At 43.9% G+C, this 14,284-nt stretch overlaps 1 protein-coding gene and 1 non-coding gene across 3 annotated transcripts; both read right to left on the bottom strand.

The window, feature by feature from the left end:
- Positions 1–283: 283 nt before the first annotated feature.
- Positions 284–12,991, bottom strand: MYNN (myoneurin). 2 transcript variants are annotated; one of them, XM_027463988.3, is made up of 8 exons: positions 12,858–12,991; positions 12,222–12,511; positions 9,722–10,524; positions 7,747–7,906; positions 6,869–7,047; positions 6,577–6,660; positions 6,059–6,145; positions 284–4,267 (listed from the first exon to the last, which is right to left on the bottom strand). In XM_027463988.3, the coding sequence occupies exons 2-8, from the start codon at positions 12,485–12,487 to the stop codon at positions 3,999–4,001; spliced, it is 1,848 nt and encodes a 615-aa protein (XP_027319789.2). In that variant the 5' UTR covers positions 12,488–12,511; positions 12,858–12,991; the 3' UTR covers positions 284–3,998. The 2 variants fall into 2 exon arrangements, with proteins under 2 accessions (XP_027319789.2, XP_038039413.2); XM_038183485.2 differs by lacking the exon at positions 12,858–12,991 and adding an exon at positions 12,644–12,665.
- A 351-nt stretch (positions 12,992–13,342) lies between these two features.
- Positions 13,343–13,415, bottom strand: TRNAV-AAC (transfer RNA valine (anticodon AAC)). Its single transcript has one exon. It is a non-coding gene; the product is annotated as a tRNA-Val (tRNA).
- Positions 13,416–14,284: the final 869 nt, after the last annotated feature.

The raw sequence follows: 14,284 nt of genomic DNA, 5'->3' as shown, positions 1-14,284 counted from the left end.
GAAAAAAAGTACTAATGTTAGAGTGATCACGTGAGATTGCAGTTAGAATGAAGTTCTTGTTTAATTTGGTTTGAACAGATCCAAAATATTTTCTATCAGAAAAATCGTGTGTTTTTGTTGCCAAGAAAATGCAACAAAAAAACAAAGAAAACAAAGAAAATCCTTGCTGCAACAAGGGCAACCTTGTGTCTTTCTGACAGGGTGCTTTAGTGGTAGTTATGTTAGACTGCTTCCCTCCGCCTCTTGTTGTTTCCCCTTGCAGTTATAAATAGCACGCACAAGGTGAGGGAAAAATACAAAACAAGTTTATTAAAGTCTAACATAAAACACTTCAGGCTGAATATGTACAACTCCCTTCCCAGGTGATTATAAAATTGAGAGTTGAGCTATATACAAATAACAGAGGAGAAAATGTATATACATGAAAGATACTTTAAAAATAATTTAACCCAAAATCAGTCATTAGTCTTAATTCTGCAAGGCTTATTGACAGCCTCTCCAAGATCACAGCCCTGAAGTCCTTGACATGGGACTTGTCCATATTCAATTTTCTTGAAATACATGATTTTAGGAAAGTTGTCATGCTTTGTGCCCACATATAGACACAAATTCAGATGTAAGTGCCATACAAGGAGTTATTCTAACATAAATATTTCAAAACAGCCAATTCAGAAACTTAGAGATGTAGATAATCTATTCAGGCAAAACTTGCACCAACTTCAGTGGAAAATTGACTGAAACAGTACTGAAACAATGGTGTTTCTCAGATAAATCATGGCATTCTCTCTAAATTACTGTTAATGGAATTATTAATATGTCCTATTTCGTTTTGCAAGTAGTTTTCAAGATTGAAAATTCTCCATAAAAAACAATTCCATGCTTTCTATTAACCCCTTAAAGAAATTACCAATACTGTTAGAAACCTTGCACCTCCAAAAAGAACTTGGAATCCTTAAGCCTATGATTTAATGTGCAGCTGATTTCCATGCATCTATCAGCAAAAGGTACAGTGCAGACCTGCTTCTTCAGGCCTTACAGCACTCAGCATGAACATTCCTACAAATTTAATATATATATATATATTTAATATCTATATATATTTAAAATCTATATTCTAGTAAATGAATACAGTTAATAGAGATCATACCTCAGCTGCTGAGATATCTTCATGAGAGATGAGGGTAAGGATTGAGACTCTCAGATGAGAACTGAAGAGTGCAGGTCACTAAATTATTGCTCCAAGACAAAACTACAAGCCTGTGTGTTCTACTAAGAAAGGTTAAAATTGTTGTCTTGTAAAAAATAATGATTATCTTCTTGTCTATAAAGAAAACTAAATGACTAATAAAGAAAGTGTTACTGTTTTTAAATATCTAAACAAATCCTGTATAAATCTAAGTACTGTTCTTTAAAAAAGTCTGAAAATCTAAGAATACAGTATTAAGCTATAATCTCAGAAATATAAAAACAGTCCAAACTAACATTATTATGGAATGCATTTCCTATGTAGGAATGTGTGTTGTTTTTTTTTCTAGCGCTATTTCTCTCTTGCTGTCTTTTATCCTGGATATATTAACCTTCACATGCTGTTCTTCACAAAACAGCATAGTCTCATTAGTTTATCTTCCCAAGTTGGTTAAACATTAAACGTACCAGTTGTACATCTTTGTTCTTTTTTTCAGCACTCATGACTAAGTCTATGTCTATCCCAAGACTTCTGCTCTATTTTCAGAAAGAGAAAGTAAAGAGGAGCCCTAGGACAAGCTATACAGCTCACTTTTGTTAACGCAGGGTCAAGAAATTTGCCATTTGTCAGTGCCAGCTAGCTAAGGAATCTTTCATCTACTCCATCAACAACAGAAACCTGAAAAAAAAGGGGAGGCGGGGGGCAATGCCAAACAAGAAAATCTGAGAACTTCATCTATTGTCCTTTGCTAGTGTTATGAAGGACATCAGCTGTTCATAAACGCTGTGCTATGAATAAGCAAGGAAAATAAAGGCGAGGAAGACAGAATAGTAACTAGCTTTGGTGGACAGTGAGAGATGCCTGCATTAAGAATGTTCCTGGGGAACTCCACACTGTCCGTGGTAGCTTTTTATCAAACTAGCCATAATTAAAACCTAAAATATGATCAAGAAGCGGTTTTAAACATGCAGCCTACAAAGATGATCAACACAAAGAAGTGAAAGATCTATTACCTCACAAGCATAAACATGTAGAAATTAAAAGAAAATGATAGTCATGCTCAGGAGTCAAGGGACCATTTGCAGAATCTTTAAATGAAGTCCTCCAAGAATTTTTTCACAAGGCTTTTTAATTAAGGTGCAGATTAATTATTACTCCATGTAGAACAGAATCAGTTAAGAGGTATCTCCTATGCCCTTTGACTTATCAGTGTCTAGACACAAGGCATCAGTGGGAATAAAATGCTAGCACCAAGTAAATAACCAACAAATAATATCTTTAAACATCTTGTTGGTACAGAATATGATTGTTTCTCACTATTTGATGATTACTTAGATAATGCTTACATTATGCTAATGGCACAAACTGGCAAAACGGAGCATAAAAGCATTCCTACTGTCAAGTAATATTTAACTAACGACCCTACCAGGACACTATGAATGTTGTTTTTTAAAATTTAAATTGCTAGTAGTAAAACATACCTTTACAAAGGTCTTGCTAGATACCAATTGTGTGCAGTTACACTGGACAAACGATGTGAGAGGTAAAGCAATACATAAATACTTCAATTAAAATAAATCAGTCATACTCTAATAAACCCATGCCTGGAAAAAAAAATTAATCTGCTCTGTTGTACTCTCCTTAATGCCCCCTCAGCGGGAGCATTATTCATTCATCTAGTATTTTCACAGTGAAGGGCAGTGTTTGTTTTTTCTTTTGTACCTACTGTCACAGAAATGATAATTACGAAGCTATGGTTCACGCCTCACAATTAAGTCAATGTGCCTTTTTGTCTCATCTACAATGTGCACGTTCCAGCTCTTTTGTTTAGCAAACGCTGCTGTTTGTGCCAAACCCAGGATGTTTCAGAGATGTGAAAAACAAATCTGGGACAAGATACAACAATGCTAGATTCACTTTAAAAAAAAAAAAAAAAAGAATGACTTGGAAAAAATACGCAGCAGTATCTATGCCGTTTGAGCCCTCTGACTTGCCATGCTAAAGAACCTCCCCTTATTTGCCTTGTCAGGGACATAACAGCAAGCTCACTTTCCCTCTGGTCAGACTGAACTGAAGACAGGCTGCTTCTGGCCGACAGCAGTAATTCTTTGACAGGGCCTCACCAGAGCACTGCCCTGCCTTCCGCCACGTACACTGTATCACCTCCCAATGCAGACGTACAAGCTTGTTAGCACAGTCAAATTCTGATTTTTCCCTCTAGAGCTCTGGATTGATATTCCTAAACTATCAAATATGGCTTAAAATGTTTGTTCTCAAATCACAGAATGGTTTGAGGCGAGAGGGGACCTCTGGAGGCCCTCTGGTCCTACCCCCACGCTCAAACCAGGACACCAAGAGCAGGTTGCCCAGGACCTTGTCCGGGCAGCTGTTAAAGGTCTCCCAGGAGGGAGCCTCCACAGCCTCTCTTGCAACCTGCTCCGGTGCTCAGATGACACTGTCACACGTCAGATCAGCAGGAACATAGAAAATGATCTCCAAAAATGCGTTAACATACTCAACAGAGAATTCTTAAGGCAGGTGTTGCTGAAAAGGAATTGTCTCCTGGAAATCAGTGTTAATTACAAATAGAAATTTGATTGTAGATTAGCACAATTCAACCAAAAAAAAAAAAAGAAAAAAAAAGAGGAAAGACAGTACTGTACAATGGAAATGCCTTACAAGGATTTTTACATAGAAGAAAAAAAAAAAAGAACAAGTCCAATTCAAAAACTGTGACTGCTTGATTATGTTGATCTTTACCAAACGTATGCAAGTTCACTGCTGGATTACCTTGTGGCTCTGTTCTGCGCTGTCAGTATAACTGCTGCAAGAAAATAAACTGAGGTTCTGAATATCCAGTCACAGCAGATCTTAGCAATGTCTCTGACGAAGGAGACTGACTGCCCGTCACAGGAAGCAGCATCTGATGGTCTTCAGTCCCAATGGGAAGGGGAAGCGGTAAAGACATCTCAGAGGGCTTCACATCTATAGACTCTGATAAAGGACTTTTCTGACTCTGAATGGATTCTTGTTCATTGAAAGAATTATCAAGTGTATTAGAATCAGGGGGAGTTTCAGATCCTGGGAAAAGAAAAAAAAAAGAAAAAAATGTTTTTCCAAGTGTTTATTTTATTTCCCCAGCAATTAATGTAAGGGAAAATTTTGTAAATGATACAAGAATCGCTGCTAGCAAGAACCAAGCAAGACTTGTTCTCAGAAAACACAGACTAACTGCTACCAGAAATCTTGCTACAGATTGCACAACTCAACAAGAAGGAAAGATAGCACAAGTGTCTTTACATGGAAGAATTAAAATGAACAAATCCAATGTGAAAAATTAAAGTGCTTGAATGATTATTTAGATCTTACCAAGACATTCAAATTCCCTACAGATTATCCTGTTGAGTACATCGTATGAACTATCCTCATGTGTGTCTCATACCGTTCCTCTTAACTTGCCATGTCTTTTGGAAACCATCTGAAGGAATGTTCAAAAGCTCCTACACAAATTCTGCAGATTCCCTTTCAACTGACTGCCCAAACAAGCACGGGGTGTGTCAAAGACTGCCCGGGCAGTTGTGCTATCAGTACCTTCAATGTGCTGTGAAGCCAAAACAAGCTGTAAACAGAGTGTGAAAACTGAGAATCACATCCTCTGCTTCCTGTGACGTGACAAATAGACAGATGATGAATTCTAACTTGATCTCTACTTGGCATGGTACAGAAGATAAGAAATACTTAACATAGTGAACAAAGGAGCTTTGGAGAAAATGCACTTATGAAGGTTTCCTTGAGATTTTCCACCCCCAAAAACCTAAAACCACAGCCACATAGTGCCCAGCCCTCTCCTTGCTCACTGCTGCTCTCGTCGCACACTTGCTTCCACCCCCTTCTGCATTAGCACCTTCCTAAACGGGGCTTCACGGAGACTTTGACCTTCAAAGCTGCCTCCGCATGTGACTCTTGTTTTCTCAGCCTCTCCCTCGCCAGGCCAGACATATACAGACACCGATTATTCCATTTTTCATATGACAGAGGCTAGGGAATTAGGACAAATACACTTAAGGATATACAGATAATGATGTATGTGGAGCCAGTGTTGAAAGAGACTGGTTCCGTTCTCTGAACATCTCCTGGGTTTTGCACCATAACCAAGTACTATGTCACATTTCTTCCTAGTCAAAATCTGTTATGCAGAGCAGGATTTGAATGTATTTGAAGTCTTTTTAGGGCAGTATTTGCAGCAGAGAACATTTTGCTGGCTGCCTGGTACTGTGTTATTGAATCCAGCTCAGACCTGGATTAACATTGACTATACTGTTGCATTAAAAATACTGGGTCCTTCTAGAAGTAAAGGAATTCTTGTAACCAGTATGCCTTCTTCATTCACATTATTACCCTAATACGGACAGATTCCAAAAAGAGACTCAGATGAAAGAAAAAGTTACCTACAACTCAGGCCATGCCTTAATGTGGAAAGCTCTCACAATTTACAAGGACAAGAAAGGAAACATTCACATACAGAAATTCTTGTCAGCAGCAATCTACTTTTCTGTTGGTCAAGATGTGCTTTCTATAGCAATGCAAACTGCTTGAAAATTTGTCTTGAATTTAATTTAAAGCATATCCTTTAGGCTTTAAAAGGTTTGGGTACCTCTAAAGCAGATGCTTTTAGCACTAAAGGTGAACTACCATCCAAAAATCTTCTAAATGTAGAAAAATTTCTAAAATTAAAGTTTGCTCAATTTAGGCCAGTTTGAGAAAAAAACAAAACAAAACAAAACACAAACAAACAAAAAACATTAATGTTATTTGACATGAAGTGAAAACAGTTATGAAGTTTCTTAACCTCTCTTTGCACAAGGAGCTCACCTGTGTGAACTTTCGTTTTGTGCTTCTTAAGATTTTTTATATCCGTGTAAGAATTTCCACACATTTCACAGATAAATGGTCTTTCACCTGAAAAAGAAATGGGTTTGGCAGTTAGAATAATCTTGAAATTGAAAGAAAAAACAGTTGCAGATGTAGAACAATGGAATTTAGAGTTACATTTTAAAATACAGTTTGTAACTGTACGGTATTCTATCTGTCTGTATTTAGAATGAATACAAAATACAAAATTTAGTAGATTAACAAAGCAAAAAGCCTCTGTGTTTGAAGTAAAACCATGATCATACATCAACACCTACACTGTTACAGACAGAAATTAGTCTGAAAAAGGCAATTAAAAAAATCACAGATGTTTTCTTTACATTATTTTCACACAGAGATACACGGATTAAGAAACTCTGCTACTTTCAAGTACAGCACAATGTGGTATATTTTAAAGGCAAAAAGGTAAAAGTAGAATATTATTTATTGTGCAGGAAGCAGCCTGTCTGGAAACTGACCTGTATGGGACCGAAAATGTTTATTGAGCTCTCCAGAGGAAATAAAACTCTTTCCACAAATGCCACAGATATATGGCTTCTCTCCTACAGGAAACACAAAGAGTTTATTTCATTATATAAACCATAATACACATAAAGAACAAGTTAAAATAAAACAGAGGTAACATCCAATGGGAGAAAGAGCTCCCTAAAATGAAGTCAAAGGGAAAAAACGTGAAAGAGAAGCTGGATGAAAACACCAGAGGTCACTCCCAGATATCCCAGGGCAGAGATTTCCTCTGTCTCCCCTTACCTGTGTGTTTTCGGGAATGGGTGATGAGAGAACTTGAGACAGCAAAGGCTTTTCCGCAGGTGTCACACACGTAGGGCTTCTCCCCTGTGTGGCGACGCACGTGGTAGGTGAGGGTGCTCGCCTGAGCAAACCGCTGACCACAGCGGTCACACACGTAGGGCTTCTCGCCACTGTGCTTCCTGCAAAGGAACAGACAGTGGTGATCAGGGCAGGAAGGGAAGCAGCACGCATGGTTAGGTGACTTTCCTCAACTCTCCCCTGCCTTCTCCAAAGCTCCTTGTGTCAGTGTTCTGTGAGCCACAAAACTCATCAACTGGGAGCTGATTTGGAGTTAGCAGTTTCTCGTGGAGTAAAATTCACTGTCTGTTTGCTTGGGGAATTTGTGCATCAGTGATTGCATGGCAGCTGAATCAAACTATGGGCCCCGTGCACGTAACAGTCACCCTGAGAACCCAACAAGTGTTGCATTACAGTGCACTGAGAGATAAAACGATGGTTCTGAACAAGGGAATGTGATTTGTGCTCCTGCCAGAAAATGCAACATGCCAGCTGCTGTGCGCAGGGAGACCGGTTCTGTTTCACTTCCTGTCAAGGACTGCTTTTGTCTCCAGGTACTTCAAAGAGTTTAAAACAAATAACCGTCATTGCCATAAGGATGCCAGTACGTTATGTTGTGCCATTCATAAACTGCTCCCTCCCTAACGAGGGAGGACACAGATGTACACATTCTGTTATTGCGGTGTGAGACGGGACCCGAGACAGAAGGATTAAGAAATGAGCAAATCATGTGACTGTCTAAGTCCTGCTCACAGCACAGAAAATTATTCTGTTTAAATAAACACGTGGATAAACATCTGCAGGATCTCACTTCTCCCTACCTGGCGTGAATCTTCAGGTTGCTCGAAGTCGCAAACTGCAGGTTGCACACGTCGCACTTGTACGGCTTCTCTTCGCCGTGGTGCATGCGGCTGTGGAACACTAACTGGCACTTCTGGGCAAAGCCTTTGTCGCACAGCTCACATTTGTATGGCTTCTCCCCTGGTAAAAAACAAACCTCTTGTACTCTCTGGATTTACGTAAGCAAGCTTCCCAATCCATTACCTGGCCAAGGCTCAAGTGTCTCTTCTAGTAGGTCTTACAAACAACATCTTGTAGCATCCGGCATTCAGCCCGCTGAGGTGGAATGTGCCAGCAGCACAGCGCACAACAGGCCATTTCTGGCACATTACCATTAGAAAACAAAAGGGAATAATTCATGGTTTTAATAATGCCATTTCCCCTCCCCCCCATCACTTTCTGAAAGCTACTACTACTTTTTCACTTTGTGCTGGTTATGTTTATTCAGAATTCTAAGTATCTGAGATGATCAGCCAGTAAATCACCTGCTTCCTTGCCTCTCAAACAACAAGAGGTCTCCAGTGCTCTCTAACTTCTCACTAGTGTCTGCTGCAGAACACTACAGGTACCTCTCTGATCGCCTGTGGTTTCTCCGTGGTCAGTGCAGTCTCATCAAAGGGCTGTGCAACGCCACAGACTCAGATGACAGCATGAGAGCGCCTCTGCACAGCCAAACTGGGGACTTGACAATTCCTAAGCACAACGTGTACTTAAAAGCTTCAGAACTAAAAGCAGCAGGCAGCTAACCTGCCAGCTAGGAGCAGCAAACTGCCTGAATACTGCTCACGAGCTTCACCTTGTGTATGAATCTTTAGTGAGTCAGTGGGTGATGATATTTGAAATCCTCTCCCTTGGTCACTGAACGGGAATGGTGTTCTCCTGCAGCTGTACCTCAGGACCTCCTACTGGAGGCTTTGCATCCTACTCCCCTTCTGCATCCTCACAGCTTCCTGGAGAGAGCTCCACTGCTGACCTCTGCTCACAGTTTTCCAAAGGGAAAAAGAGCAAAAGGAACCATTTTTAAAAAGCCTTTCTCACTGTTACTTCAGAATTTGGAATGCCAGCCACAAAAGGAAGAAAACTTTGCAAACAATGACCCTCTGCTGCTCACTGGGTTTAGCACAGCAGCAAAGGTGAGAGCAGAACAGCCACGCTGGATCAAACTGAAGACAGAACTAATCCAGTAGCAAGCCTTTCTTGTCTAGGGATGGGCGTAAAAAAAAGACAAAGAAGACTTGTGCTTCTCCCCGGTGTCTTCCCAGGCTTCAGCAACTTGCTGTTCATAATCTTTCCAGGTTGGATGTGTTGTCTTAACGTTAAAGTGCTCATAAATGATATTTCTTTGATGCTTTCTCTTGCAACTCTTGCTACAACACAAACTTCTAGTAAAGTTACTGAATGAAGAGAACATCACACCGTTCAGCCATACATTTTACTAACTAAAATCCCAAACACTGTAATTTAGCCACCTCCACTAACTTTTTTTTGAAGATCCCCACACGAGAAGCTACCTACGTGAACCAAGAATGTATTTCTGTCTTTTTCCACCATTGTTATCAAACCTATATTAGGATTTCATGTTAAAAAAAATAAAAATCAACAAAAATTCTGGTATCGAGTACCGTGAGCCTTTCACGCTCTGCTGGCGGTGGTTTCTGGCACTGCACTCCAGTTAACTGGAGTCCCTGCAGAGTGAAAGGGTGCCAGCCTTTGGAATCTTTGCAAAGATCAAGGTGCTCTGACAAATAAAGTCCCCTTCTAGCTATTTAAAACTGAAACTATGGTTTTGTACTGAAAAAATGTCAGAACACTTTATACTACCAGGATATAGATGCTATCGCCACAGTACCAAGAGCAGACAAAACCTCCAGAGGAACAACTCAGAACACAAAAATCTCTTTAGTCCCATGCTGCTATCGCAGATCTCCAGTCCATGGAGACAAACCAACAGCTTACCTGTGTGAGTTCTTACATGGGTTTTCAGCTGGTTGCACTGCGTGAACGCCTTCCCACAGAGCTGGCACACGTAGGGTTTCACTCCTTTGTGTATCCTCATGTGCCGGCGGAGGCTGCTGGCTTCCGAGAAGACTTTCCCACACGTGTTGCACACCGGTTTGGCTTTGGAGTACTTCTGGTCAAGTTCTTCTCCTGAACTTTCCAGCTGGTAAGTGTTCTTTTCGTTGGCTATATTGGACATGCAGTGCTCCTTCAGCGCACAGTTCTGCTGAGCCTTCCCCCGTTTTTGTTTGGCTGCAATAGTCTGAACTAAAATATCTTGGGCTGCCAGCGTTTCGCTTTCCACCACGGCTGCCAACTGGAGTTCGGAGTTATCGCTGCCTTGGGCAGCCTGCTCTGTTATCTGCGTGGCCAGCTTATTTGCATCTAAAAACATTTCGATCGATGCGTTCTCAGTCACGTCATTCTGGTACTGTATTGATTTACTCTGAACGCTTTTGGGGGAGCTGAAATTCTTCTTTCGCTTTTTGGTCTGAGCAGATTTCTTTTCTAAAGCTGATTTCTTTGCTTGTGGCTGAACCAACTCTGCAGGAGGAGCGTCTGCTTTCTCCCGATTGTTGTAATCTCGGAGAGTCAGAAGGCAAGTCTGCTGATTCATTTCAATGTTTCCAGTGATACTAGACGTCTCTGTAGAAGAGGGATTAGCAATAAAAGCAAAGTCTTCCATCTTTATTTTGCATTTAGTCACCACTTCTTCTACTTTGAGATAGTCGGCAGCCTGGTGAATTTCTTTAACATTCCAGCTGCAAGGAAACAAGATTTACGTGACAATATTCTGGACAAAGCAGTAATTTGTTCTGTACCAACTCTATTAACACAGACAGCACAACTACAGAGAAGTTACACAGCAAGACCTAATCTTGTGTCCATAAGACACCGATAGGACGACTATTCTCCAACTGACAGCCCGTGCCTAGTGGAATCTGCAGCTCCACAGAATTGAAAATGTTATTTTTGTTTACATGCCTTTTGTAGGATTTTAATTCTGACTGTAAGGTGGTGAGACTGGACTTTGGTTTGTCTGTCCAAAACGCTCAGAAGTCATAACACAAAGGGATAAAAGATTGGAGAATAAAATGCTACAATTATTACCCTTTCTGCCAAAAATTGTAAGTAATTCACAAGCAGCATATTCACCCCAGCAATTCTGCGAAGCAGCTATTAACCTCATTTTATAAAATGATTTGCACACAGTCTTTATTCTGTATGAGCTACACACAGACTGCATCAACACCAAAGAAACCCTCGTTTAAGTTACTACACACTATTTTTCAGTTATATTTTTCAGTATCCTATATTTCAACACAGGCCTTGATGATTTAGAAAAAAAAAGCGTCCAAAAACAGTAGCAACAAGTACCAGTAACAATCTGTGGATTTCTGGCACTTTAACTAAAGATGAACAGTAAACAACAACATTCTGCCTGTCTATTTCACAGCAAACTAACTAAATCATCCGACAAGAGGCAGCTAGCCAAAATTATTCTCTGTCCATGTGTAAAACTGGCTCAGTAGCTTGTATGCCACTAGCACAGAGCTCTAGGTAAACCCTCCAGGGTTCACACATGCCCCTGCCATCACAGAAGACAACGGGAGCTGCAGCAGGGATACATCGCAGGCTGACAGGTACACGCCAGCAGAACCCCAGGTGTTACACAAACAGCTCTGTCTGGGTAAGAGCAGCACGTTCACAGCCCGCTTCTTTCAGAGATCCCAGCCACCCCGAACGAACCCAGAGACTTCCAAAGCCTGAGGCACCAACTTTGAGGCACTGCTGTGGGAGTTGCTCTATTAGCGTTAAAACTTGTAGCTAAATTAGAGACAGAAACAACAGCGAAAGGATAGCCTGTGCCCAGGCTTTTAAAATTCTCAGTCTGAGTTTCCAGACATTGGCAGCAACAAAGTTTTTTTCTGGATGCATTTGACACCAGACATTGCAACAGGAGTTACACTTCTGGGCTAAGTGCCTCTGAGTAGTCACAGCTGAATGAGCCACGCCTCTTTCTTTTCCCTGAGAGAGCAGCACTGCGAAGAACCCTCCCTGTACACAAAGTAACACAACATGCACAAAAACACCTCCACAAGGGGGAAAACAAGTATAGTTTCTGTGTGTTGACTGGAAAAAGGGCTCTTATAATCCAACTTCGGGAAGAATGGAGTTATCCCTCCCTCTCCCAGTAACCACACAGGATTTTTAATCCTTCCTGATCCTGACAGAAAGACTCAAGAAACTGCACCTATCAGCAAAATATCTGACAACATACTTTTGTTTTGGGACTCGTATGTCATGTGCTACCCTGAAGCATGCAAACAGAAGATCTTCAATGGTTTGTATGCATCACATCCACTACTGTGCTCCTCCCAGATGTGTTACAACAAACAAAAAACCCAGCACTGCCCCAACACGGTTTGTTTCCCTATTTTCTATCCGCACGCGTTACCTGTCAAGGTTCAAGTTCCCCGTGTAAATAAATTCCAGGAGCTTTTGGAACCCGTCAGCCTTGACTTGAGTCTGATCCAAGACGACGTTGTTGTCCGAGGCGTCCCGGTAGAAGGCCCCGAAGTACTCGCTGAAGGAAGCCAGCACATTTCGGTGCGCCTTGAACTGGAACTCGCCGATGACCACGGTGCAGTCGCAGAGGAAGCCGGCTTCGCGCTGCTTGTTCAGCCTCTCCAGCAGGTGCTCGCAGTGATGGGCGTACTGCATCCTGCCAGCGGCCTCTCCTCCGTCCTGGGAAAGCGAAGCAGCCCCGTTACACACCGGATTTCACTTTTCCCCCCCCCCTTCCCTCAAAATAAAGTTAATGCTGACAGACACCCCAGCTCTGACCCCCCCCCCCTCCCCCACGGCCGCCTCCCTCACGGGGCTCTCCTCAGAGCCGCGGGGAGCTCCCGGCCGCCGGGGCTGGACCCGGGGAGCACCGGGGGACAACGGGGAGCGGCCGGGCCGCAACCTCCGGGGGCCGGGCCCCTCCTCAGCCCTTCCCCGGTGTCCCCCGGGTCCCGCCGGGCCGGGCCGGGCCCGCCTCAGCCGCTCCCCCCCGGGCCCAGCCCTGAGGCGGCGGCGCCTCCCGCACCTGCGGCGGGGACGAGCGGGAGGAAGCGGCGGCGCCTCCGCCTCAGGCCGCCATGTTGTGCCGCCGCCGCTTCCCGCACGCCACTTCCGGTGCTCCCGGGACCGCCGGGGACCGGAGAAGGGCACGGGGAGGCTGCGGGGGGAGCGGGGACCCGGCGGGCACCGCCCGGAGGGGAACGGGGCGGGACGGGCCGCGGAACGACCGCTGGGAGGGTCGGGGAGGTGTGGACTACAGCTCCCGTGATGCACCGCGGCGCGGTAGTGCTGGGGTGTAGGGTGCTAGGGAGCGGTGCATGCTGGGGGATGTAGTCCCGCTGGGACTGAAGGCTCTGACATGTCTCCGTGTTGGTGCTTGCAGTTCAAAGCAATTCGTGGCTCCGGCTCAGCAGCGCTGGCGGACCTCGATTGCTTTCTAGCACGACGTCGAGAAATATATAGGGGAGAAAAAAAAAAAAAAAAAAAAAGAAAAGGCGAGCCACCCGCCGGTGTTTCCGCCCGGTTTCGAACCGGGGACCTTTCGCGTGTTAGGCGAACGTGATAACCACTACACTACGGAAACCCCGCTCGGGAGCCAGTTCTGCGGCCATCCCCCTCATGGCTCTCACCTCACAGCAGGCTGCGGCCTCCCCCCCAGAATCCCAAAACCATTAGGGTTGAAAAGCCCTAAAATCGCCTGATCCAACCACCCCCTACCACCATCACCCACTGAGCCGTGTCCCCAAGCACCACCCCCAGGGACAGTGACTGCCCGCTGCCCCACCTGCCACAGGCAGCCTCAGCGGGGCTGTGGGAACAAACAGGTTGTTTGTGCTCCTAACGGCGGTGCTGTGGGTTTGTGGTGCCTTTCGTTATAACACTTCTCACGTGGGAAAAGGCCCTGCGTAGTCTGGTACGGTTTCAGGGAAAAGCAGGTGACTTCTTGGAGCGTGCAGGCTGACGGAGCATCTTTTCCCCCTCTCCTTCAGGCAGAGAATTGGGGACACAGACCGCCACCACCACACACAGCCCTGAGATTTACACCTGCTGGACCCGCCACCTTTTGGGTTTTTATTTGAACCACGTCGAAAATCTTCGTTGCTGGCTGAGAAAGGGTCCTACCACCACCAATCGCAGCGTTCACCTGACAGAGAAACTTTGAGGTCTCGATTTTCAAAAATCACCCGATCCATTTGCGATATATTTCAGCCTGTCTGTGTAAGTAAATAGAACGCCGCACCTTGGGTTGATGTTTCACGCCAAAGTGCCATTTGAAACCACTTTTTCCTACAGCGCCAAATCCACCTCCTGGGGTGGTTACAGGCCCAGATTTCAGCCCCTGAGCCCAGCCCCAGCCCCAGCCCCCAAATTCTAACCCCCAATCCCGAGCCCCCAGGTCTCCGCCCCCAGACCCCAGCTCCCACCCCCTGTTTCCCAGCTTCCTGACTCCAC

Source organism: Anas platyrhynchos, chromosome 9, assembly GCF_047663525.1.
Source record: "Anas platyrhynchos isolate ZD024472 breed Pekin duck chromosome 9, IASCAAS_PekinDuck_T2T, whole genome shotgun sequence".
NCBI classification, from domain to species: Eukaryota; Metazoa; Chordata; class Aves; order Anseriformes; family Anatidae; genus Anas; species Anas platyrhynchos.
This window is presented reverse-complemented; position numbering and strand designations above follow the sequence as displayed.